Genomic DNA, 26,132 nt, shown 5'->3' on the forward strand with positions numbered 1-26,132 from the left:
TCTTACTGAGTCGTGTTCCCCGGTTTGAATTTGAGAAGTTTATAAGCCACGATCAGTCTATTAGAGTGACTAATATCTTTGATCGGGTTTTTATTTATTAGATCGGGGCGAATCACATAATTATTTGTATTTGTTAGGGCTAAAACACACTTTGTGTTCCTAACATTTTCAATGTTAGTAAAATCCTTGCTATATAGATTTTTTATCATTCATTAAAAGATTATTAATTCATTTTCAAACTAATCGCCTGCTATCCTTCGGAAGTGCGAATTTTAGAGAATATTTTTGAGTTATTTTGATGTCTTGTTTTTTCCTTAGGTATACTTGGTTTTTTAAAGAAAAACCAAGCAATACTTGTGTTTTCTTCGAAAACACAAGCAAAAACAAGCAAATCCTTGTTATGTGAAACCCCGTTCCTTTGCACGATTAGTATTACCTAATATTGTCCCTACTATGACAGCTCCGTTCCCATTATACCTTTCGGTTTTTTCATAACAAGTTCATGAAATTGTGGCTTGATGCGCTCTACAGCCGCTTTGGCGGCTCGGACATCTTTAATGTCCGGGGCCACTTAGGTGGTTTATAGCGGGGTAGGGCCAAAGGCCCTCGATCCCCCAGGCCGTTTTAGGGGACCCTTTAGGGGTCCCTCCTAAGGCCACTAAGGTGGCCTTCTAGGGCGGGGTAGGGCCAAAGGCGAGAGCCCCTTAAGGGCTCTAGTGGGCCACCTAAGTGGCCCAAGACCCCGAGAGCCCCCTTAGGGGCCCTAGCGAAGGCCCTCTTAGGCTCTATAGGAACCAAAAAGGCCTTTAAGGCCTAAAGGCCCTCTGCCCTCGGCCCTAGTCATCAAAGATAACTTGTGGGCCACCTAAGTGGCGAGGGCCCACTAAGGAGCCCTAAGGCCAGAGGCCTTCGGGGGACCCGAGGGCCGCTTCTAGGCGGCTGCCTAGAGGGCCTAAAGGCCCTAGTGTGCCACGAGGCCGTCTAAGACGGCCTAGCCACCTACGGTGGAGTGGCGCGGAGGGACCTTAGGCCCTCGACCATTAAAAATGACTCAAGAGCATCAAAGATGGCTCGGAGGGCCCTAAGGCCCTCTAGGCCCCTCCTGAGGGGCCCTCGCATCAAGCATATTCTTAAGCAATCCTGCAGTTCCGTTGTTTATGCGAATTGGTTGGGTTAGGCCCCTGTACGTTTTTGCCATCTGGCAAGGTGGCTCGTCCGCGGTCGATGGCCTCGACACGGTCTAGGGCCGTGAGACAAGGGCCCCTAAAGGGGCTTTAGGGTCTATAGGGCCGAAGGCGAGAGCCCCTTAAGGGCTCTAGTGGGCCTTTGGCCCAAGACCCTCGACCTAAAGGTCCGAGAGCCTTTAGGCCCTAGGGCCGCTTTGGCGGCCCTCCGGGGCTCTAAAGGGTCTTTAGCCCCTAAGGCCTTTGAGCCACTATCAGATGGTCTACCGGTTCACTATCTTTGCAAAACTTTTCTTGGAGGCTGTAGGAAAGCCATGTGCCAAATAATTCTAATACACTAACGAGTTCATCAAGCAGATGTTTGATGCGCTAGCAATGGTCGCTAGCTCGACCATCCAAGACGGCTCTTAGCTCATCGAAAAAGGTATGAATTATTGTGCTGGTTTCACGGACAACGTATATCAGGTTCATTAACTTAGCCTAGCCATGGTCGATGACTAGAAGACCACTTAAGTGGCCCTAGATATCTCTGATGGCTAGCTATCGAAGATAGCTCGACATCAAAGATGCTCCGCCATCTATGATGCCTAGCCACCTTTGGTGGCTAACCCGTCTAAGACGACCGAGCCACCAAAGGTGGCTAAGCCGTCAAAGATGGCTCGGACATCACCTATGGCTTAGTCATCGACCATAGCTCTACCAACCCTAGCTTACCAATGTATCTTATGACAACTTTTGCGCTATCTGGGATGGCGCTAGGGTCATCATAGATGTCTAGGGCCCAGAGGCCCTAGACATCTATGATGACTCGCCGCATAGGCGGCCCTCGTCACTTACATGGCTTTGAATCCTGCTTTGAACTCCATCGTTTCCAATGGCATTTAGGGAATTGCTTAGCTACAAAACGCAAAGACGGTGTAGATGAATTTTCATTCACAACATAAACAACAGCGCAACAGCACACACCTCCAACCAACACTTCTAACAAAACACACAGGCTACATACTGCACTGGTACCTAAACCTAAGACGGTGATCAATCCGCTACCACGAGCACCTATCCAGCGGCCACCAAGCCCTGCTGCGAAGCTTCCCAAGAATGGGCTAATAATCGCTGTTAAAAACATAACGCATTGCACTGCGCTAGAGCAAGCTAGCATCGAATCCAAACCCTTTAAGTCGGCTTCGAGTTCACTAGGAACTCACAGGGGGTTTTTGCTGATGTTCTAAAGAACATCAGCAAATACTGATGCCCTTGAGGGGCATCCAGTATTTCTTTGATGCGTAAGAGCGCAGCAAGTATTCTTTGCTTGGAGAGCAAAGCTTTCGAGTTGAGTTATTTGAAACAAATCTAACTAAAGAGAGACCATAAACCCTTCAAGTCAAGTTCAGTTGAACAGAAACCTAGAAATGAATTCTTCGGCTCTCTAAGGGAACTTTGCTTCGAGAGCAAGGCTCTTAGGGTCCATAGGGTCAAAGGCGAGGGCTATCAAAGATGGCCCTAAGGCCTTTGGCCTTCGGGTTCGAGGGCCACTTTGGTGGCCCGGGGGGTACCCCCCGAGGGCCCCCTTAGGGGCCCTAAAGACCCTCGGCTCTAAGGCCCCTTTTGGTTCCTATAGGGCTTAAAGGCCGAGGGCCACCTAAGTGGCCCTCGAACCAAGGTCGCGGAACAGCGACCATGTCCAGGGTGCCATCTTTGATGGCGCTAGGGTCATCTATGATAACCCTCGAGCTATCTAAGTGGCCCTCGACATCATAGATGCCAAGACGTCATAGACGTCTTGCCATCTTCGATAACGAGGCCGTCTTAGACGGCCTAGCCACCTTAGGTGGCTAAGCCATCGAGGATGGTTCCACATCGATTATGTCCAGCGAGCTTCAAGCATATTTTTCACGAACTTGTTTGTGAAACCACAACATTCTGAACTTGTTCATGAAGAACGTTTTTGATGTCTTTTGAACTCTTCTGAACCTTGGCTTTTGTTTTCAACCTAAGAATGTGCTTTTTCAAGCAATTAGAAAATCATTTAAATGAATGCATCACGCTACCGCTCATAGGGGTTTCACGAATCACTGGAAGAGCATCTCCAAAGGTATGGTAGGCCGGAGGGCTTGGCAACTGCCATTCTAACCCGTCGACTGGTGTCAACAAACTGGAGACTTTTTGACCTACAGCAGATTCATTTTCATTGGTAACTTGCCACGGATTGTCCGCAGATTTTGGCCCTTCAGCCAATGTTTGATAAACAATGTAGTAGAAGAACACAAAGCTAATAAAGCTTACATAACTTCCAAAACTTGCTACAACGTTCCATCCTACAAAGGCATCTGGGTAATCTAGGTATCGTCGTGGCATTCCTGCGAGCCCAAGGAAGTGCATAGGGAAAAAGGTTAGATTGACTCCAATAAAGAACAGCCAAAAATGGATTTGACCATTCTGCTCTGGATACAAACACCCAGTCAGTTTCCCTACCCAAAAGTAGAACGCAGAGAAGATACCAAACAGCGCACCCATGCTTAACACATAGTGAAAATGGGCAACAACATAGTAAGTCATTGATTGACCCAATTTCAGGCTCTTTAAAGAACAAAAAAGTTTTCCTTGGCTTTTTAAAGAAAAACCAAAGCAAGAACTTTGTTTCTGAAAGAATAAAGCAGTTCTTTTGGGAAAAGAGGACTTCGTGCTGTTCAAGCGCTTCACTTCATGAACAAGTTCATGAAGCGTGCCTCTTTCAAAAACAAACCATATCCTTGGTTACCCAAGGGATCGGACTCTCTCTTCTTAAAATTTTGAAACTCAATTCTATTTTAAGAACCGCGTAGAGTCTCTACGGATCCTACTTGAAAAAACTCTAGCTTTCTTTGAAAAAACTCAAATCTTTTTTTTGGTTTCCACGGGATTGTCTTTTTTCAAAACTACTGAAAAGGTTTGCCAAACCTTAAAAAAAGATTTCCCCGTTAGCTATGAATCTAGTTTTTAAACTTAAGCTTAAATTTAAGTTTAAACTTCAACTTAAATGTGAACTTAAATGTGAATTCATAACCGGAACTTGTTTTTTTCTCCAATAAAAAACAAGTTCCACAGCGGTTTGACATCATGACACTTACTTTTTTGAAATCGTTGCTTTATGAACCAGTTCATGAAGCGTGTTTTTTTATTTTAAAAGATATGAATTTGTTTAACACACACTTGGAAAGCTTTGTTTTTTGAAAAAAGTCTTATTTATGAAAAACAAAGCAAATAAAAAAAATAACTCTTATTTCTTTTTTTTTTTGCTTTGTTTCAATAGTTTTATATGTTTTTTTCAAAGAATTCAAATTGTTTTTTTTTTTCACCTATAAGTGGATAGATTTTCAAATGGTTTCTCAAGAAAATTAACACGGAACGGTTGTAAACTTCTAAGAAATAAATGTTTTTTTTTTCAATAAATCGAATCTTGTTTTGAGCATTGATGTATCGATGAATAGCTTCAATAAGATAGAAATCATTTTTGTGAGCAATGCTAAAACACAATACACTACTAGACTTGTTTCTACAACAAAAAGATCCTTTAGCCTCAATAAATCCAGAAAACCATGCGGGAAAATGTTTCAATTTTTCAACCTTTTCTAGGAAAGATAGGATTGTCTCTGTTTCTTGAACAAAGCTAGACTCTCTGTTTTTGAGATTTTCAATCATTTGAGCTTGTTTATGATATTTATGGTAGCGTTCTTGTAAATATTGGTCAACGTTTGGATTGTTAAGATTTTGTTTAAAAAAATCTAATTGAAGAATTAGACGTGTGGTTAATGGTGGACAATCATGAAAAATCTCTAAAATCTTTTGAAAGTTTTTTTGATGGTTTTCTACCCATAAGACAGACTCTTTATTTTTGGAAATTGTTACATTTCCAATGAAAAGATTTTCTCGCAATTCTTGAAGCATTCGTAGATTAGTTGTTGTATTTTTAAGTTTAATAACTATTCGATATTGCAAACACTTTTTTTTCCAATGATTAACTTGAATACTTCCATCTGCATCTATTAATCCAACGAAAAAAGATTTATAATAAAAAGTCTTTTGGTTTTTGGTTACGTACTTTATTAGAAAAACACTTATTTGGTTTGTGTTAAACATTTTGCGGTTTTCATTGGGCCACTTAGGAGGGCCTTTGGGGCCAAAGGCTCCCGGCCCTCGACCCATGGTTAGTGGTAAAAGATTTTTCCACAAAAAAACCCCACTCTTAAAAAAAATCAAGTGTTTATCATGAAGAGCTACGTCGACTCCTGCATTGGCAAGCACGACACCTGTCAATCCCCCAATGGTGAACAACACCAAGAAACCTAGTGCGAACAACATGGGTGTGGTTAACCACAAAGACCCACCATAAAGAGTTGCTAACCAGGAAAAGATTTTAATCCCGGTTGGCACGGCAATAATCATGGTTGCACTTGTAAAATAAGCGCGGGTGTCCACATCCAAGCCTACAGCAAACATGTGGTGAGCCCATACAAGGAAACCTAGGATTGCAATAGCGGCCATGGCGTTTACCATACCAACATAACCAAAAATAGGTTTGCGGGAAAAGAAGCTAATCACGTGACTTACAATACCAAAAGCTGGCAGGATCAACACGTAAACTTCTGGGTGCATTCATTCAAATAAGATTGACATGAATTGGGCCATCTCTTCTACAAGTTCTTCTTTGATTTTTTCATAGAAAAATCAAACCTAAAGCTTTTCTAGAAATAAGACGGCTAAGACGGCTAAGACGGCAAATGAAGCTTTTTGTTTTTTCTGTCAAAAAACAAAACAGTTCTTTCTTCTGAAAAAAGAGACCAGTCCTTTGTTTTTCTACATAAGTCTAAGAACCCTTTCTTTTGTCTAAGTGTGCAAAGATGTGCTTGTTTTTTCTAAGGTATACTTGTGTTTTCTTTGAAAACACAACCAAAAACAGGGCACTTTGTTTTTCTGCAAAGAACAAAAAACTCTTTTCCTGTTTCAGCGGAAAGCTGTTCTTTGTTTTTCTACATAAGTACAAGAACACTTTCTTCTGTCTAAAACAAGGGCTGCTTTGTTTTTTGACAAAAAACGGCAAACAAAAGAATCCAGTTTAATTCATTAACGTATCAGAATGTATGAAATAGTCTGCCAACGGTCAATAATTTTTTTCCATTTTTTATGCAAACTAGATTGAAAGTGTTTGTTAGACTCTGGCAAATGCGCCTGAGCGGCCAACAAATCATAAACTTTTGGTGTTAAAAAAAGCTTTTGACGTTTAGTGCTTTTACATGTGAATTTTTCAAAATAATCAATCATAGCTAAAACTTTAACTTTGGACTGTACGGCCCAAGTCCAATAACCGTTTTGACTTTTATCCAAATAAAGGCTTCCGCCAAAGGTCTCTACAAAAGCTTGAGGAACTTCTTTATATTTTTGTGTAATACTCACAGTGATTTGCGGAAAAGTAGACTCTGTATTCAGTGTAACACATCCATCTGCGTCAAACATTCCAGCAAACCAACCGTGGGCAGGGTTTAATGCGTCTGTTGTTTTCACAACCAAGAACAGTTTTTCACAAACTTTCTGATATTGAGACAGGCGAACTGGGTGACGGATGAAACCATTCACATCCATACACAAAGTGGTTAGGCTTTTTTGATTACAAAGACGATAACGCACAGCATTCAATCCTGCACGAGGTTTTAGGGAACCTCCATAAGAATGTTGAATTTGACGAATTAAACTTTCATCTTTAGAAGCAACCATGATTTCAAGAGAGGTCTCTCCGGTTTTACTGACTAGAAAACATCCATTTCCATCAATGAGTCCAGCTAACCATTGACACCAACGTAAGTGTTTCTGGGTAGACGTAAGCTTTAAGGGTTTAGAACTTGCAGGTGGGCATACGGCCTCTGGGGTTCCTACTGGTGTCTTTAAGTGTCGGCTAATGACGACTGCAAAAAGCACGTTGGTTACCTGCTGATTGGTGTTACTGAAACTTGTTGTGACAATAGAGGAGCTTTGAAGGCTACTTACAAACATTGTAAAGTTCCAGGTGTCTAGGGCTAGGGCCAAAGGCCCGAGAGCCTTCGGCCCTAGCAATTTTTGATGGGGCCAAAGGCGAGGGCCCGGGGACCTAAGGTCCCGAAGGCCTTTGGCCTTAGGGGCCCTAGGGGGCCTAGGGCCATCACAGATGGCGAGGGAGGCCGCGACAGCGGCCCCTAGAAGGCCTCCGGCCTTAGGGCCGCTTTGGCGGCCCGGGGACCTAAGGTCCCCCGGGCCCCAGCCCAAGACAAACACTTTCCAGCATACAGCCCACTGCAAAAAGTCAATCACTTGACTAAAGGGCCACATATACGCGAAGGGTATAATCAATCGACCAAAAAACCAGAACAAATGTTGAAACAGGACAACATCACCTCCACCTGCTGGCAAGAAAAAACTGGTATTGAAATTGCGATCGGTTAATAGCATTGTTAGACCTGCTGCAAAAACGGGAAGGCTACCGATTAGTAGCACGCTAACGAAACAAAGAGACCAGACAAAAAGAGGAAGACGGTAAGGGGTCATGCCTTGAGCACGCATGTTGGCCACTGTGACTAGGAAATTGATAGATCCTAGAATACTTCCAACCCCTGCAACGTGTAGACTCAAAATCGCCAGATCCACAGAGGCTCCGGAGTGACTCAACACACTGCTCAAAGGAGGAAGCGCGGTCCACCCAATACCTGCTCCTTGTTCCACTAGGCTGCTAAGTAGCAGTAGTGTCATGGAACTTGGCAGAACCCAAAAACTAATGTTGTTCATTCGGGGATGAACTAGACTCGGCTTTCTTAGGGCCGAGCCCTTTCCCGAACCGTACGTGAACCTTTCGACTCATACGGCTCTCCACCAACTGGATTCATTACTGTCTATTTGCGGTGCAAGTTCGGGGTTCGAGGGCCATCACAGATGGCCCGAAAGCCATCTTAGTGGCTTTAGGCCGCCAAAGCGGCCCGGGGGGTACCCCCCGAGAGCCCCCTTAGGGGGCTCGAAGGCCACCTTAGGGGGCTCGAAGGCCACCTTAGTGGCCTTAGCCTTCGGCCCTGAGGACACTAAGGCCTAAAGGCTCTAGGGAGTTTGTTTTGATTTGTGTTTTTTCATAAGCTTGTCAAGAAGGTTCTTCCCGGCTTCAATGTCCTTAAGATGTTGAATATGGTGCATCTCTACACGATATTCACTACCACACACCGAGGGCCACTTAGGTGGCTCTCGCAGACGAAGCCTAGAAGACTCGCAGGAGAAACGGATCGAGTATAGGGCCGCGAGGGCCGCCAAAGACGGCTCCCTAGAGCGGCCCTCGAGGTTGACAATAGAATTCACATGGCCGATTTGGAACACCCACGTCGTCTTTTGTAACCTGGCTTATGCAAGAACAGATTTTTCTCTGCGTTGACCGTCAAAAATTTGCCATATTTCTCGAACACTTTCAATTGACTTGCCAACTTCATTTTCGCTGCAATTAGCTTCGCACAAGAACCACGGAGGAGGTAGTACACATAAGTGGCCAGAGCTCCTCGATTATCTACAAAGGAATAATAGTTCATGTATCTACGGATCACTGCGTTGTAAAGTGTGATAATCTGATCCAAGGAGTAATGTATCCAAATGAATTTAGGCCAGCTTCGTCTCTCGCGAACAAAGTGGGCTTTGGTCAGTTTAGATACAATATGCTTGATCGGTGCTTCAAGTCGAATTTCCTTAGCGTTATTCATAACGCAGTCTTTAGAGCTTGTTCGCGTAATACGCGCTTGAGCTTTAAAGATATACGTGTCCAGAAATAGTGCTTTCTCCGTTTCTGCGTGAGTGATAAGGGTTTTCTCTGCATTTAGGGTCAACCCCATTTTTTCCTTTAAGAACTCCTCGACCTTTGTTTTGATGTGGACAATCTCGGCGTGGGATCCGCGAATTCCTATGATCCAATTGTCTACATATCGTACGTATACTAGACGACGGAAGTTCGGATCCATTGGGTCCCGGGCGGGAAGTATACGCATCTGAATCGGAATCTTACGAGTTTCCTCCTTTGGTAGGTTTTCAATACTGTGATTCAGGCGCCCATTTAGGCGATGACAGGGTATGAAGTTACAAGTATGAGTCCCTTGATCAAAGCCTTTCATCAGTCCCTTCATGAACAAGTTCATGAAGCTGGACTCAATGAATTTGTCAAGTTGGTCCATGAAGATGTTTGCAAGGATCGGACTAATCACGGAGCCTTGCGGTGTACCTATTAGAGATTGTTGAGAATTGTCAAACTCAAAATAGCCGGCACGGAGGCTCTTCCAAACTAGACGGCTAAACTTACGATCCAAAATTTTAGATTCAATCAGAGCCATCAGCTTGTGATGGTCGATTGTATCGTAGCATTTGGTAATGTCACCGACCATGTACCAGCTCGCCACTCCGAATTTCTCGCGGATTTGACGAAACGCCGTATGACAGCTGTGAGCAGCACGGAATCCGTGGCTGTGTGGGCTGAAGGTAGGCTCGTAGATGGCTTCTAAGATCATGCGCATCACTTCCATGACTATCTTATCGCGAGGCGGTGCAATCGTAAAAGGTCGAGGGCCGCCTAAAGCGGCCTTAGTCCCACCCTGGGGCTTCGCAGTGTTAATGCGACGACTCGGGGTGAATTGAAAGGATTCGTCTTTCAAAGATGCGATGGTTTCCTGAATCCATTCGGCATTGATTCCATCCAATGGAGTCGGGTTAATTCCTGGTGTCAGATTTCCCGGGTTGTTGCGCAGTTTCGCATAGGCGATCTCAAACATACGAGGATCAAGTAGGAATTTGTATACATTTTCTTTGATAGGTCCTTTCCATTTAACACATTTAGACTGAAATGCTATAAATTCAGTTGGGATTGTCGCACGTTCTTTCCAGTTCCCTTCTAGAAAGGGGGCCCTAAGGCCATAGGCCTTCGGGCCTTTGGCCCTAGGCCCTGTCCCTAAAGCTTTCGCTTTAGAACTAAAGGTTCGAACCTGAACAGAAGCGTGAATGCCCGCCCAGCGGCGAGTCACATCCTTTCCGACCATATAGCCAAGTTGGCTGCCATCCTTCACGTTGTTTTCGCTGTTAAGCGGAGCATTTGCTACTATGATGGCTCTGTGACCATAGGTCGTCTCTTCGAGGTCCATTAAAGATGGACTGTGGGCCACCTTAAGTGGACGAGGGCCGCTAAGCGGCCCTAAACCCTTAGGCCATCCTACGTTCCGGCTAGCTTGGTCGGCTGTACTTTTAGGTACTTCACTCATTCTCTTAACATGGCTGATTGCCACTCGATTCTTCTGACTGGAATGTACCATAGCTTTCCCGTATGGTACATCGTGAAGATAAGCCCGATAACCCGCAAGGCTAACCCCGACATGAGAGGGATCAAAGAATTGAAGTTCAAGCAGTGTAGCTTTTACCATGAGTACTAGCAATAGCAAGGATCGATTCACGTGGGTTCGGAATCGTCCCGCTTTTTCTACACATGCTATGTTCGGCTCAGGGCTTTCCCCCTCACCTAAGTGTAGTATGCTGCAACTGTTCCAGTAAGTTGTCTCTGTTACCATCCAGATAAGCCAAGCTGTCATGACGCAGCGCACAAATGCCATGTCTGGTGCTCCGATCATTACAGGCACCAACCAAGTTGGATAGGTAGGGCCTTTCGGCCTTTCCCCCCTTAAGAACTGTGCATGCACCTTTCAGCGCACACAGCTCCAACACTTCTCTCCTCAAAGTTCAATAACATTCAATGAATTATTCAAGATGTCTTGTTCTTTGAGTCGCGCAATGGTTTTCTGATTCTTGGAGAAGGTTACTTGTTTGTGACACGAGGGCTAGGGCCTAAAAGCCCTCTAGGGCCTTTTAAGGGGGCCCTCGTCTTTAGGGCCAAAGGCCTTCGACCCGCTTTGATGGCCCTCTTTATGCAGAAGCTCAGCAGAATTCCACAAAGGTTATTAAGATGGCCCTCGACATTGTCAATGCTAGGAGTATTCTTCGCTTGGTTTTTCTTTAAAAAACCAAGTATGGCTTTATTCTTTTAGAATAAAGTATTGCTTGGTTTTTTAAAGAAAAACCAAGTAGGCCTTTGTTGCTGGTTACAATTTTAACAACCATTGGATTTGTTCAAAGAACAAAGTATTCCTTAGCAGCGAAGCTATTGACCAATTTCATCTGTACTGCCTTCATTTTCTCCAAGTCTCTTTGTTTCCACGCCACTGCAATATCACTTTGCATGTGTTTGAGATCATCATAGCATTTTTGCCAGTTGATGTCAAACCAGAAGTGCCCTCCAACTGCCACACGTTTTGCATTTTCAATGACTCCTTTCATTGCTTCCACTCCGGTTTCATTTTCGTGCGTGTGAAGGTGACTCTGACACTTCTTATGTCTGAGTGAATTGAGTTGAAGCGCCCATGTGAATAAGTCAGCCACTTTTCAGTGTAGATCATTGGATCCTATCTCAATCATTACAATGGAGCATTTGCTTTTTATCCAGTCTTTTACCCACTGTGAGATAAAAAGCATTGCTGCTTTTCCTCCTTCCAAACTTAGTTCAGTTAGGATCACATTGGGCTTACCAAGTTCCATATATGACCATACTACTTCCTTAGGCTCCTACTTTACACCGGTGGATATCTTTGGTCTACAGTATCTGGTACGGAAACACTACCAGATACACCCACACTACTCTTTTTACAGAGAGGAGAGGATTGTCGGTGCTTTATCCATAGGTTCACTTTCATTAGCCATAGAAGTTTGCCAGCCCCTAGAGCTATCTCCATTTCACGCTAAGGGCTTTGTCATCTGGGCTTCATACCCCTCCATTACTAGAGACGCATGCCAGACTAGGCAGAGGTACTAGGATTTCCTAGATAGACCATACCTCTCAGTTTTACTGAAAGGCCATATACGACTTCTTGTCGCACATTACCAAACCCACCCATTAAAGCAGGCATCACGACGAAGAACAGCATTAGAAGTCCGTGAGCAGTAATCAACACGTTGTACACTTGCCCGGCGGATGCTAACACGCCTGGACCTGGATTGCTCAGTTCCATACGGATTAACATGCTCATTGCGGTTGCAATAATACCCGCCCAGCTTGCAAAAATCAAATACAGTAAGCCAATATCTTTGGCGTTTGGTAGGGGTCAGAAGGATGTCCTTGGGGGTGTCGTATCCATGCTATGCATGTTCGAACTCATTGGGGCTTAGTCAGCCCTTAGGGTCAATAGGGCCAAGGGCCCTCGACCCTTGGCTGCTTAGGGTATCCGCCCTTTAGGGTTTATCATACTGCCCTCTAAACCGTACGTGAACTTTTCAATTCATACGGCTTGCCCGAATGTTAAGCGGAGGTTTGTGAGTGGTATTGTTATTATGTGAATTTCCTCAACTTGGACAGAACGTACCGCCACCCCCGTATCTACTGGCGAATGGGGCCAGAGGCGAGAGCCCTCTTAAGGGCTCTAGAAGGCCGCCCAAGCGGCCTTAGAACCACCGGGGCTTCAAAGTCGCTTGTCTTTCGTAATTAACATTCCTGCTCTCCTTAGGGAGCGCAACATTTTTTACGCGGTTAGTGTTACCTAACGTTATCCCTATTACAAGAGCTCCGTTCCCTGAGAAATTTTCGTTTGTTCCCATGAACGTGTTCATGGAATTGTGTTTGCTTGTTGAATAGTATCGTATCATTGTGTTTTCAAGAACGCATTCTTGGAGATTTATTAGTTAAATATCTAGTATCAGGCAAACTCTCAGGCAATCCTAACACAGTTCCGATAAACATGCAAATTGTTGATTTAGGCCCCTGAAGGTCTTTACCATCCTGCTAGGTGGCTCCGGATTCACTAGTCTTCACCAGATTTTCCCGTTTTACAAAGGATCAATCTTAGTGTCCAATAATCCCAAGGGCGAGTTATGGATTACTGCGGGGCTTTATCACGGACGACGTATTTACAGGTTCATTTTTTTCATTTTTTTAGCCATGTCAACATTAGCTGGCCGAGAGCCTCCATTAATTGGGAGTATGAGATTTGCTCGCTCGCTCTCATTTCGGCTTTCATACCCGCTTAGGACTCTGTTTTAGCAGCATCCCGGGAAGTGCTTTACTGCAAAAAGAGAATATATTAATATTCCTTTATGTGAAGACTTTGCAGGTGGAATTTGATTCACACGGCATGAATATCAACACAGTGGCGCACTAGAACAAGCCCATCGTGGAAACCCCTTTACAAAAGAAGACATGGCAATGATCACGATCCGTCGATTTGTATGAGCTGTTCGAAATGAGCTTATGACTTCATTCAATAAGTAGAGGTCAAAAAAGGATCCAGAAGGTCATCATAGATGACGAGCTATGGTCGCTAGCAAGACAGCGACCATGGCTAAGACATCTTTAGATGGCTGAGAGTATCTAAATAAACTTTCACTCGCCACATAAACAATAGCACAAGATCTCATCACACTAAGCACATACTATAATTTTTAGACCAGAGTTTCTGAAGGATTCCAACTTGAGGTCAAGAATTTTTCTAAAGCATTTTGTTTTTTGCATTTTTAGTTAGAACAGTCATCTGTTCTTTTGATATTTAGTTGTGTTGGGCATGTTTGATCAAAGAAAGGTTTGAAGCACTTTTGTATAGAGCTAAGGTTCTGAGGGCCTCTTTGGTTCTTTAGGCGCCTAAGGGCCCTCGCCAAAGGCCCTCGCGAGACCCCTAAAGGGTCTAGGGCCAAAGGCCCTCGGAGGCCGCCTTAGGGAGCCGCCTTTGGCGGCCCTCGCGGCCCCTCGCCACCAAAGTGGCCGTTGGTTCCTAAGGGGCCCTTAGGGGCCCCCCCGAACCAAAGGGACCTAAAGGTCCCCGAGGGCCGCCAAAGGCGGCTCCCTAGGGTCAATTTTTAAGCACACAATCTGGTATTGAGCCAGATTGCGCATCAACGGTTTGAAACCTTTAATTGCACGCTCCAGTGAGTGCTTGCTTTTCTGCTAGGCATTTCACTGAAGGACAGTCGTTTTAAAGAGACCCATAGCACTGCAAAAGGGATCAAGCTAAACAGAGTTTGCCAGATACCTAACTGCGCCAGACCGGAAGCATACGCGATCATCCAATCAGACAGTCCAGCTGTCCATAAAGACACAATGCCAATAATAATCAAGGACGCGATCATAGGATTTCATAGAATTTCATAGGATTTTATAAGATATCTTAGTATATGATTAAATCTTTTGTTATAGAATGTAGGCGTTGACTCTGAAAATCTAAATTCTGTCTAACAAATGTGCTATGCAAAGTTCAAACATGTATAGAGAAATTTGCTGGAACACATGCGAACGGCGGGACTTGAACCCGCACAGTCACGTGACCCAAGCCTTTTGAAGGCTTTGCGTCTACCATTTCGCCACGTTCGCTGAGTTTTTCAAACTATTGATCGAGAGCCATCTTTAATGGGGCCTAGGGCCTAAGGGGCCGAAGGCGAAGGCCTCTGGCCTTAGAGGGCTACCTAAGTGGCCCTAGCCCTAGCCTTTTTGAAATCTCCTTTTTTGGAGAATGCGCGCTTTTAAAAACACCCTTCAGAAAGACTTTTTTGAAAAACCTTGACTGAATTTCAGAAAGCATGTATTTTTAAAGGACAGGTTTTATTTGTTTCTTTTAAAGGCATCAAGCATATTGTTTATTGTCTTTAGAGCATCAACCGCTCTTTTTCACATAGACAAAAGCGAATTATGGGCCGGCCTGTTAAGCTCTATCAGTCTATACGTGTACATTAAAGCCTGAGTTTTTTATGAATTGTGATTTGTGTGAACACACGCTTGGCAGGACTTGAACCCACACTTTCCGAGTCCGTAGCTCGGCGCTTTATCCATTAAGCTACAAGCGCGCACAGGTTAAGAGCAGACTTGAACTGCTATTCTTGGTTTTGCAAACCAATGCCTTACCTTTAGACGACTTAACCATTCAAATAAACGTTTTCTCTGATCAAAAGTTTGTTAGTTTTTGAGTGCGTCGAAACACAAACAAAGATGAGTCAAAGTCAGAAAAAGTGTCTAAAGAACGTACTTCATGCGCTAAAGCGCATAAAGCCACAATTTCATGAATTCGTTTATAAAATAAGATCCTTCTTTTAGAAAACGTGAAGACGTTGTAAAGCAAGTTTAATACGCTCTAAAGCCGCTTTGGTTGGACATTTTTGATGTGGAGCTATCTTCCATAGCTAGCCATGGTCGCTGACTCGAACATCGACCATGTTGAGGGCCACCTTAGTGCCCCTAGGCCGTCTTCCACTATCTAGCCATGGTCGCTGGCTAGGGCTAAGGCCAGAGGCCTTCTAGGGGCCCTCGCGAGGGCCGCCTTCGGCGGCTGCCTAGAGGGCCTTTAGGCCCTCTAGGCCCCTTTGATTCTTAAGGAACCAACGAGGCCCTTGTGACACTAAGGTGTCACACTAGGGCCCCTAAGGGGCCCTCGCCACCTTAGTGGCCCAAGACATTCAGGTGTCTAGGGTCACTTAGGTGACTCAGCCATCTAAAGATGGCTCAGCCGTCTTTGACGGGCTAGCCATCAAAGGTGGCTAGCCCGTCAAAGACGGCCGAGACATCAAAGATGTCTGAGCCACCTTAGTGTCGAGGGCCCCCCTAGGGGCCCTAGAGACTCTTTAGGTTCTTAACCAATGGGTTCTTAACCAAAATAGGTTTTTATAAGCAGAGGTCTTGAGCACAGCAGGACTTGAACCCGCAACCTTCGCCTTGTAAGGGCGCAGCTCTACCAATTGAGCTATGCGCTCTTTCTTGAATAATCACTGGTTTGAATCCTTAATGTTCACCTTGATACCTTTAAAAATATAAAGCATATTCTTGTATTTTTGATTCTTTTCAGCCTTACAGTGATCGAAGGCTAGGGCCTTTAGGCCCTCGAGAGCCCCTAAGGGGGGCTCTCGGGTCGAGGGCCTTTGGTTCCTAGTGGGTTCTTAGGCCCTTTGGTTCCCTTTAGAACCAACGGCCCTCGGGCCCTAACCCGAATGCACTCGTAAAAGATTTGATCTTCTTCTTTTCTAGCTTCTCAGATGTTCTTTAGAACATCAACCATGTCTTTGCTTTTTTTCTTTCTTCATGAACAAGTTCATGAAGTTGTAGGTTTACTTTCTTCAGTGAACACGTTCATGAAATTCTGGTTTTATGCACTCAAGCGCACCAAGCATGTTCTTCATGAAAGAGTTCATTAAGCGCTTAGTGACTTGCTTCTTTGCTTGATTCTTTGCTTGATTCTTTGCTTGATTCTTTGGTTCCTTAAAAAGTTCCTCTATTGTTTGCTTTCTTTAATTAATTTGAAATTCGAGGGTTTAGGGCCTTTGGCCCTCTAGGCAGCCGCCTTCGGCGGCCCTCTAGGGCCACTTTGGTGGCCCTCGACCCCCGGCCCTAGCCCTGAGGAAAGATTTAGTCTTTAAAAAAACTAAATCTCTACGGATCTTCTTACGCACCGCAGTTACCACAACTATTACTTGTTCTCTTTGTTTAGCGTAGTGTGTTATCCTGCGCGCTAATCTACGTGGTTTCATACCTCTTTATTTATTTTTTTTCTTTGTACGTGTCTTTGAACTTGAACTTGTCACCGCATGTTTCATTTTTGATTTCAGGTTTAGTTAAACTTGCCTAACAGATTCAACATCTTCTTTTTCAACTCAAACCCTTCTTACCCTAAGGTCGCTCATTCCGACCATTTTTTTTGCAAAGCCAACCAAATCTAACCCCGACAGCTTCTTTATAACTTCTACAGAACTCGTTTTTTCTCAACAGATCTTTGAACGAACTTTCTTAACTTTAACTGTTCACTTTCATGCTTTATCTGTAGGGCATAAAGCATATGCTTTATGAACTTGTCCATGAAGTATCTTTTTTTGAAGTTTATCCATATGATTGCGAGCCTTTTTATTACATTCAACGGCACACTAGAACGTGATCAAGTATTCAGCGATGAAACTGATTACTGAATACCAATGAAACTCAAAGTCAATAATATCAATATCTTAGTACGAACAATCCTTTTGAACTATTCAGAGGAGAAAAGTCTAGAAAAGTTTCAAAAAATATAGAACATAGCTGTGATAGGATTCTATTTTTGAAAAGTTGTAAACTTTTCAAAAAATAAATATTCACTTAATAGAGCTTAAGCCAGCCAGAGCCTTATATTAGTTTATTTCTCACATGACTTTGTGATGATTCAGCCATTAGTCCACTTGATTTCTAAAGAAATTCGTTAGCCCTAAATCAATGAAATCGATATAAACCGTAAAAGCGTGCCAGTTGATCACTTCATCAATCTGCATCTATAGAATCACTTGAAACCTCTCTGCTCATTTTGGGTCCATGGAATTCTTTCTAAAAAATTCTGGTCAACAGAGACCCCGCTGCACCACTAATAAATTCAACCTTTGAAGGTTTTCAGCTCAAGCTCAAAGTGTGTCTTTTCACTAAGTGAAAAAACTCTCTGATCACAATGTAATAAAACAGAAAGAGAATCTTAAATTGACAACATAGTGCACAAATGAAACCACAGAAGCGCCTGACGAGGGCCACTTAGGTAGCCCGGTGGGACATCGAATACGGCCCAGCCACTTGAGGTGGCGATAATCATCGAAGATGATGAGCCAGCGACCATGGCTAGTCACCTAAGTGACCCTAGGGCCTAAAGGCCCTAGAGGCCGGTTCGGCGGCCCCTCGTAACCCCAAGGGCCTTTAGGCCCTAGGCCGTGGTCGACGGCCTAACTATGGTCGATAGCTCGACATGAGAGATGTCGAGGGCCACATCAGGTGAAATCGGGTGGATGACAGAACAGTCAATACCCAACTCTCCGCTACTTTTGGCGCATAAGCAGCTTGATGCCAAAACCATAAACTGGAAGAGATTTGGTCAAGAACTAGGTTAGGTTTCAACCCCCACCATAAAGCTAGACCCAGCAAAGGCAGCAAAGTCCAGACCTCGCGTCGATTCAAATCCGCCAGGGCTTGAAAATACTGAGGTTTGGGCATTCCGTGAACCACTCGTGCGTAGGCCCACATAGTGTAAGCGGCACTTAAAATAACCGCAAACAGAGCAGCAGCTAACGCACCTAAATGATGAGCAAAAACGCTACATAAGCACAAAAACTCTCCAACAAAGTTCGGGCTCAATGGTAATGCCATGTTGCACAAACTGAACACAAAGAACATCAAACTAAACACAGGCATGGCGGTCGCAGCACCTCCCAGGTATTTCAAGGCTTTGGTATGCGCACGGTCATAGATGGCTCCCACTAGCAAGAAGAGCGCTGGGCTGGCTACCCCGTGAGCCAACATCATAAAAGTGGCTCCGATTGCTCCAATCTCATTCAAAGTGAACAGAGCAATAATGACCATACTCATGTGAGCAATACTGCTATAAGCAATTACTTTTTTTAAGTCTACTTGACGTAAAGTGGTTAAGCTTGCATAAGTCAATCCAATCATGCATAAACAAAGAACTAGAGGTCCGTAATAAGCGCTGGCTTCTGGGAAAAGCGGCAGACTGAATCTTAACAACCCATAGCTACCTAGTTTAAGAAGAACTCCTGCTAGCAATACAGAACCTGCAGTGCTGGCTTCTACGTGAGCTTCTGGTAGCCAAAGATGCAGGGGAACCATAGGAACTTTCACAGCGAAGGCTAAGAACAGACCCCACCAAAGCACATATTGTCGTGCGGGTGCCCAGCTTTCCGCTGCCAACAGCAAGAAACTGGTAGATCCTGCTTGACTATACATTAACAGAAGACACGGCAACATGGCAAGGCTTCCCACCAAAGTATAAATTACCAACAAGTAGGCAGCACGCACTTTGCGAGGTCGAGAACCACCTAACCCAATCAGCAAAAACATGGGCAACAAAGAACATTCATAAAACACATAAAAACCAAGCAAATCTAAACAAGTAAAGCTGGCCAAGAGACAAGTCTCTAGGACTAGCATCAGTGCGAAAAAGGCTTGGCTATGGTCTTTCTGAGTTCGCCAGCTGCACAGAACCGCCAAAGGCATTAAGAAAGCCGTCAACAAGACCATCCAAAGACTTAGTCCATCGAGACCAAACTCTAGACGAACCCAGAGAGTCCCATTCCAACTTCCAGCCAAGCCTACCACTTGCTGAAAAGGTTCAGGACTGTTAGGCAAAAATTGCGCCCATAAGAGCAAACTCAAGAGCAGTGTGATTAAGGTAACTGTTAAAGCTGCCAATCGATGAGCAGACACGCTTTTTCCTGGTAACAAACAAAGCAGAAGCGCGCCACACAAAGGCAGAAGAATCACCGCCATTAACCAACCTGTCTGGTTCAGGTTTATCAAGATAGCACATCCCATTCCACAACAAGGCAATAACAAAGGGAACATAGTTATCTTAATCTAATTTCTGGGCTTTTTTGAAGATTTTGAGTTTATGGCTAAGCCGTGGTCGACGGCCTAGCCATGGTCCCTGTCGAGCTAGCGACCATAGCTAGCCATCTAAGATGGCTCGAACATCGACCATGTTGAGCCATCTTCAATGGCTCGACATCTTAGATGTTCAAGGCCGTCTTTGACGGTCGGAACATCAGAGATGTTCCGCCATCTTAGATGTTCAAGGCCGTCTTTGACGGCCGGAACATCAGAGATGTTCCGCCATCTATGATGTCTTGCCATTGAAAAGAGCTCGCCATCTAAGATGGCTCATAATCTTGATCTTAGATAGAATTTATTAAACAAAAAACCTCATTAACCTTTTCATGAAAGAAAAGCTTCATGAAGCAACAACTCGGAAAGAGCGGGATTTGAACCCACGATCCTAAAAAGGAAACCAACCTTCCAAGTTGGCGCTTTGAACCGCTCAGCCATCTTTCCATAAGCCGACCGTGGACTTCATGAACTCTCATTATGTTTAAGCTTGATGCGCTAAAATGCATAAAACAACGGCTTGACGCCCTTGGCGGCATCCAGCAATTCTTTATGCGCAAGGGCGTTTGGTTCTAGGGTCACTTGGGTGGCCCTCGGGGCCTTTAGGGCCCCTAAGAAACCAACGGCTCTAATGATCGACCATGCCTAGCTATGGTCGCTAGCTAGAACATCTAAGATGTCCGAGCCACCTAAGGTAGTTAGCCCGTCGAAGACGGCGAGGGCCGCCAAAGCGGCCCTCGACCACGGTCGTTGGCCCCCAGCCGTCCAAGACAGCGCTTAGCGCATGAAGATTTCTTTTTCATGTTCATAAAGTGTTTTTTTCATGCACTAAGGCGTATGAAGCAGTTCCTTAGGCAATAAAGGCCTTTTATATTAAGCAGTTTTTATAGATTTAGTACGTTTTTGTAGCTTTTTATAAACTAGAAAAACTTTCTTAGGCTTTTATAAGTCAAAGAGACTTTATAAGTGTTTTAGTTTGAAAGCAGATTGACCAAGTCACTTGACTTTCGGCCAAAACCGTGGCTTTTTTTGTCTTTGTTTCTTTTAGAAACAAACTATGGCTTTATTCTTTTAGAATAAAGTATTCCTTTGTTTCTTTTAGAAACAAAGTATGGCTTTGTTTCTAAAAGAAACAAATTATGCCTGAGATTTTTAAATCACTGTAGAATGTCAAGTGTCAAGTGTCAAGTGTCAAGTGTCAAGTGTCAAGTGTCAAGTGTCAAGTGTCAATAGAATTTATAAAATTTAAAAAGTTTTTTTTAATACATGAATGAATGCATGAATGTTCCTGAGGTTTGCGTTCAAAAACGAGTTTATAAAACATGCCCAAGAGGAAAACTTCCAGTTATTATTTGATGGAAGAAGTTTTGGAACCAATCAAAATTTATGTTTACCCTTTCTTTGCATAAACCGCTTTCTAGAGTCTCTCAAAGACCGTACTCTGCGAATAGCTTTGATTGGATTATACTTTTTGGAGGCACTTAGACTCGCAAACTTGACCATGATAGGGGAACAAGAAATCGTGCCCATCCAATAAGAGGCGCTCAAACGCGCATTGAAAAAACTGGCAACTTTCTTTTTTTGGCTGCGACGTTTACGCAAATGCGCTTTAGGTTTGATTTTAGCTAGAAGTTGACCTTGACTAAAAGCTAACATGAGCTTTCCAAGCTCATATCCCTTAGACCAAACATTAGCATAAGCTTTTTCAGCATACAAGGAAAAATCTTGGGAAACTTGTTGAGGAGATCTTAAAGATCTGGGAAAACTTTTTTGTGCCATTGATTTGAGATTAGACGAGAGATTAAAAGAACAACAACCACACTTTTGAAGAACCATCTGATTGAGAGTTCTGGGTTACTTTAGTGGCCTAAGGCCAAAGGCCTTCGGGTCATCCCTCGGCCATCTTTAATGAACTTGGGCCATCCTTGATGGCCCAAGGGCCCCAAGGCCCTCTCATAGTCGATGGCTCAGGCCGTCTTCGACGGCCGGAACATCTTTGATGTTCCGCCATCTTTGATGGCTAGCTATGGTCGCTAGCTAGAACATCTAAGATATCGAGGGCCTCGTTGGTTCCCCAAGGAACCAAAGGCCCTCGCCCGTGGAAGACGGCCTTGCCATCGACCATGCTTAGCCACCAAAGGTGGCTAGCCCGTCTTCGAAGGCCTAGGCCGTCTTCGACGGACAAGACATTTTTGATGTCTTGCTATCTTTGATGGCTAGCAATCAAAGATAGCTCGAAATCTCTGATGTCGAGCCACCTTAGTGTCCCGGAGGGCCATCAAATATGGCCCGTGGGCAATCTTCGATTTCCCAAGCGCCGTCTAAAGCGGCTCTTTAGCACATCAAAGATATTTATAATGCGCTTATGCGCACAAAACTACTGCTTCATGCGTTCTTAGCTTATCAGGGATGTACATCACGCCTTTAAGGGCATGGAGGTCAATTTTCGTTTACTACATTACACGAACAGCAGTCCAACGGCGCACGAGCATGAATAAAAAAACAAACTGTTAGATTATTGGCTAACTGGTTGCTCATTCTTGATTAGTGGTTCGCAAAAAGAACAAGCATGTTCTGGGACAGAAGGACTCGAACCTCCGAATGCCAGAATCAAAGTCTGGTGCCTTGCCACTTGGCGATGCCCCAATTTTTAGAATTTTCAAAAAATAGTTGGTCATAGAATCAAATTATAGGCAGAGGTCAGAAAAAATCGGTAGAGACGAAGTCACCCTCGAGACCGAATTTTTATGGGAACAAAGTATCTTTAAAATATGCTTGATGCTGACTAGGTCATCTTCAACGATGAAGGTCCTAAGACCAGTGGGCTACCTAAGTAGCCCGGAAGGCCCTAAGGCCCTCGGCCATTAAAGACGGCCTAGCCACCTAAGGTGGCTCGACATCTTAAATGTCGAGGGCCTCCCAGCCCTAAGCCACCTTAGTGACCCTAGAGAGCATCAAGCATATCCTGAATGCGCTTTAGCGCATCAAGCATACCCTTGATGCGCAAAGAGCCGTCTAGGACGGCCTAGTCACCTTAGGTGACTCGGCTATCAAAGATGGCTCGCGCATGAAGCCATGATTTTATGGGCTTAAGCGCATAAAGGATATCCTTAAGATTAACAACCTACTTTACTTGGAGATTGTTTTTTGCATAGTTAGTTTTCACTATTGTGCTAATCAATCCTGAAGGAAGTACTTAGTTTTTTAAAGAAAAACCAAGCGAACTCTTTTTTCAAAAGAAAAGTGGTTCTATGATTTAATTCCAAAACCAAAAACCAAAGTTCAACTCTTGTTTACAGATCAGAGAATAAACTCTGGCATCTTTGTTAAAAGTTATATCTAGTAGTAGTATTCACCAAGACTAAATATAAAGAGTAGTTAATTTGGTTCGTGATTTAGTGAATAATTTGATTTAGTTAATGATTAGGTTTGATTAATGATTCATATATTGCTTTGATGCATGATTTGATTCTGTTGGAACCAAACCAGGCTTTGCTAACTGTCAGGCGAATCTTAAGGCTGTTCGCTTGATGCCCTTTACAATTCAAGATAGACGAGGCCGCCAAAGCAACCCTGCGGGCCATTAAGGTGGCCAGGACATTTAAGATGTCCTGGCCACCTTAATGGCCTTAGAACCAACGAGAATCAACGGCCTTAGCAGCTCTAATTATTGATCCTACTCTTTGATCGAGGGCCACCCCACCAGAGATAGCGAGTGGCCCTCGGCCTTTGGCCTTTTAGGCCTTAAGCCCTCGACCACGCGTCCTAAATCCTTTGAAAAAGCGGCGTTGACGCGCGATTCTTTTGCGCTGGCCAAAAATATTGAAAACTTTTCCAGAGCTATAAAAAGAATTTAACCACACAAACGGGTTGACTGCATTAATGGGTGTAGATCTTTCAGTGCTTGGACCATAGGTCAACAGAGTGCCCAATGCAAAGGTTCGGTCTTTTTCGATCAAGTTTTGATGTTGAAGTGGAGGTCGAGAGAATCCAGAGCCAAGTCTTTGAGGGTCAAACCAGAGTGGTTGTTGGTATAGATCCATCTTTAATGGACCTATCTGTTGTTCTTTTTCATAAAAGGGCTCTTTTAATGTAACTCTCAAACAATCTCCTGGATAAATGAAGCTCCGGCTCTTTTGAATCGTGCGACCGTTTAAAGAACAATTCCCTTGAGAAATCAAATTAGACGCTGCAGTCAAAGTACAAACAAAATTGCTTTTCAAAAACACACTTGTTTGAAGAGAATCCATACCTCTAGCCAGAGACCACAAAGAAGGCGTGGTTTGAGCAGACAATTTCCAAAGCTTTTGAAAGGTTTGGTTCACAAACTTCAAACCAGAGTTTCCGAGCAAATGACGCATGGCTCGAAAGGCTCGCATTCGGGCCACTAGCAGTCTTTTGCGTTTGACTAACCAAACACTTCCGGGAACAATAGAAGGGTTGTTCAGTGTGCGCAAATTACCAAAGAGAAGAGACCGAAACACTGTCCAGCTTTGTGTAAAGGGATAAAGTTTAGGAGTTAAAGAGAAGGTTCTTCGAGACTTCACAGAATGCTTAGTCAGTTGAGACGTCTCTTGGGTTCTTTTTAATAATCCTAGGGCCAAAGGCCCTAGAGACTCAAACGGTTTCAAATCTAGAGACAGTCTCCAACGTTTCAAATGTTTGTTCAGTTGAGATCTCTTTTTATAGTCAAACTGCTTCAAACCTAAAGATAGTTTCTTACCTTTCAAAGAACTCAAACCTTTAGGGCCGCGGTTGCGACCCTCGTCTATCAAAGATGGACCTTGAGACATCTCCAAAGACGCAGACACTTTTTTCAATTGAGAGATTCCTCTAAATTGAGAGGCTCCCCAAAAGTAAGACACTTTCCAAAGTTGAGTTTTTCCCAAGAAAGAGAATGGCTCTTGTCGTAGAGCTCTCTGCGGAAGGCGCTGATTAAAAGACAGGTTTGTTTGCATTTGCTTTGGCACTAAAGGCTTGTGGGTTGCCATTTGCCAAACAATTCGCTTAGAAAAAGGACGCTTGTACTCAAGAGAAAAAAATCGGGACTTATTTCTAAAAACCCTTTTTTGTTCAGAAGAGAGCTGTTTTAAATAACTCCATTGCTGAACAGATTGTTTCTGTACAATAGGATAGGGAACAGCTTTCTTTTTACGAAGGTTAGAATGGGTCATGTTTTCTTTTTGTAACTCAAAAGAGAAAAAGGAAGAACAAGGAACACTCTGAAAAAAACAGGCTCTAGCTCGAAAGCAGAGGCCAAAAAAAAGCCCTCATAGGACATGATTGATGCTCTTAAACCCATTAAGGATATCTTTTATTAAAGCGCATAAAACCACTGCTTGATACGCTTTAGCGCATGAAAGACATGCTTCATGAACTTGTTCGTGAAGGCCCTGGTTGATGCTCTCTAGGTCATCTTGGATAACTAAAGTCATTAAAAATAGCCTTCAGGGGTCCCCCCCGGGCCACTAGGGTGGCCCGAAGGCCTTTGGCCTTAGGGCAGAGGGCCTTTAGGCCCTAAAGGCCCTAGAAGGCCACCTTAGTGGGCTTAGAGGCCGCTTTGGCGGCCCCTAGAGGGCCACCTTAGTGGCTCGGGGGGTACCCCCCGAACCAACGTGACTCTAGAGAGCATCCGGTGCAACTTGATGCGTCTTTAGGGCCTTAAGGCCCTCGCGCATCAAAACCCTGCTAGATGCCTTTGTGGCAAAAGGAAATGCTTGATGTGTCTTAGCGCATAAAAGCCTTGCTCGATGCCCTTGTGGCATGCAGGAAATGCTTTATAAACTTGTTTGTGAAGGCGAGGGCCCCTAAGGGGCCCTAAAGAGCCTTTATGTGCTTAAGCACATAAAACTACGACTTGATGCGTCTTTAGGGCCTTAAGGCCCTCGCGCATCAATGTTATTTTTAACTCACAACATAAGCAAAGGCGACAAAGCTCACCAAACTCAAACAAAAAACATGCTCTGACAAAAAATGTATTCTGGGAGAATAAAGGCTTTAACTCAAAGCATCTTCTGACAATACGCAGAACAGGACTTGAACCTGCACGAATAAATTCACTAGAACCTAAACCTAACGCGTCTACCAATTCCGCCATCTGCGCAATTTATTGAGCTATACCCGAACTTGATTCTGCCATTGACCGAACCCGCTTAATTATTCATGCTATCCAGTGGGATTGCTCTCTGAAAAATCAGAACAGCAGGATTTGAACCTGCGACCTGTGGTTCCCAAAACCACTGCGCTACCAAGCTGCGCTATGTTCTGCAATAGAGATTGGAGGGCCACCAAAAAGGCCTTTAGGGCCTAAAAGCGCTCTTTCTTCGGCCCTCGCCTTATAGGCTTTTGGTCAGTGCTCTTTGTATTAGTTTCTGAAGAGATCTTTAGGGCCCGAGAGTCGTTAGGATCTCTGGGGCCCCAAGGCCCTCTAGGGCCCCTAAGGAGGCCGAGGGCCGCGGTCGCGGCTAAGGCCACTTTAGTGGCCTTCTAGGGCCTTTAGGGCCTTTAGGGCCTAAAGG

General features: G+C 44.2%; 3 protein-coding genes and 8 non-coding genes across 11 annotated transcripts; 8 read left to right on the plus strand and 3 right to left on the minus strand.

The window, feature by feature from the left end:
* Window positions 1-3,206: 3,206 nt before the first annotated feature.
* MNEG_16812 (cytochrome c oxidase subunit 1) lies at window positions 3,207-11,720 on the minus strand (the record flags this gene model as incomplete). Its single annotated transcript has 7 exons — window positions 3,207-3,310; window positions 3,353-3,761; window positions 5,448-5,806; window positions 6,126-6,134; window positions 7,547-7,998; window positions 10,714-10,733; window positions 11,700-11,720. The coding sequence occupies 7 exons, from the start codon at window positions 11,718-11,720 to the stop codon at window positions 3,207-3,209; spliced, it is 1,374 nt and encodes a 457-aa protein (XP_013906974.1).
* A 402-nt stretch (window positions 11,721-12,122) lies between these two features.
* MNEG_16813 (hypothetical protein) lies at window positions 12,123-13,157 on the minus strand (the record flags this gene model as incomplete). Its single annotated transcript has 2 exons — window positions 12,123-12,327; window positions 13,150-13,157. The coding sequence occupies 2 exons, from the start codon at window positions 13,155-13,157 to the stop codon at window positions 12,123-12,125; spliced, it is 213 nt and encodes a 70-aa protein (XP_013906975.1).
* A 1,358-nt stretch (window positions 13,158-14,515) lies between these two features.
* Window positions 14,516-14,598, plus strand: MNEG_t16857. Its single transcript has one exon. It is a non-coding gene; the product is annotated as a tRNA-Leu (tRNA).
* A 397-nt stretch (window positions 14,599-14,995) lies between these two features.
* Window positions 14,996-15,068, plus strand: MNEG_t16858. The gene has a single exon. It is a non-coding gene; the product is annotated as a tRNA-Arg (tRNA).
* A 4-nt stretch (window positions 15,069-15,072) lies between these two features.
* Window positions 15,073-15,143, plus strand: MNEG_t16859. Its single transcript has one exon. It is a non-coding gene; the product is annotated as a tRNA-Cys (tRNA).
* Window positions 15,144-15,895: 752 nt separating this feature from the next.
* On the plus strand, window positions 15,896-15,968 carry MNEG_t16860. Its single transcript has one exon. It is a non-coding gene; the product is annotated as a tRNA-Val (tRNA).
* A 1,047-nt stretch (window positions 15,969-17,015) lies between these two features.
* On the minus strand, window positions 17,016-19,500 carry MNEG_16814 (NADH dehydrogenase subunit 4; the record flags this gene model as incomplete). The annotated part of the gene is made up of 2 exons: window positions 17,016-17,026; window positions 18,078-19,500. The coding sequence occupies 2 exons, from the start codon at window positions 19,498-19,500 to the stop codon at window positions 17,016-17,018; spliced, it is 1,434 nt and encodes a 477-aa protein (XP_013906976.1).
* A 476-nt stretch (window positions 19,501-19,976) lies between these two features.
* On the plus strand, window positions 19,977-20,061 carry MNEG_t16861. The gene has a single exon. It is a non-coding gene; the product is annotated as a tRNA-Ser (tRNA).
* A 2,127-nt stretch (window positions 20,062-22,188) lies between these two features.
* Window positions 22,189-22,260, plus strand: MNEG_t16862. Its single transcript has one exon. It is a non-coding gene; the product is annotated as a tRNA-Gln (tRNA).
* Window positions 22,261-25,635: 3,375 nt separating this feature from the next.
* On the plus strand, window positions 25,636-25,717 carry MNEG_t16863. The gene has a single exon. It is a non-coding gene; the product is annotated as a tRNA-Leu (tRNA).
* A 90-nt stretch (window positions 25,718-25,807) lies between these two features.
* MNEG_t16864 lies at window positions 25,808-25,881 on the plus strand. The gene has a single exon. It is a non-coding gene; the product is annotated as a tRNA-Pro (tRNA).
* The last annotated feature ends 251 nt before the right edge of the window (window positions 25,882-26,132 follow it).

Source organism: Monoraphidium neglectum, mitochondrion, assembly GCF_000611645.1.
Source record: "Monoraphidium neglectum strain SAG 48.87 mitochondrion, whole genome shotgun sequence".
Taxonomy (NCBI): Eukaryota; Viridiplantae; Chlorophyta; class Chlorophyceae; order Sphaeropleales; family Selenastraceae; genus Monoraphidium; species Monoraphidium neglectum.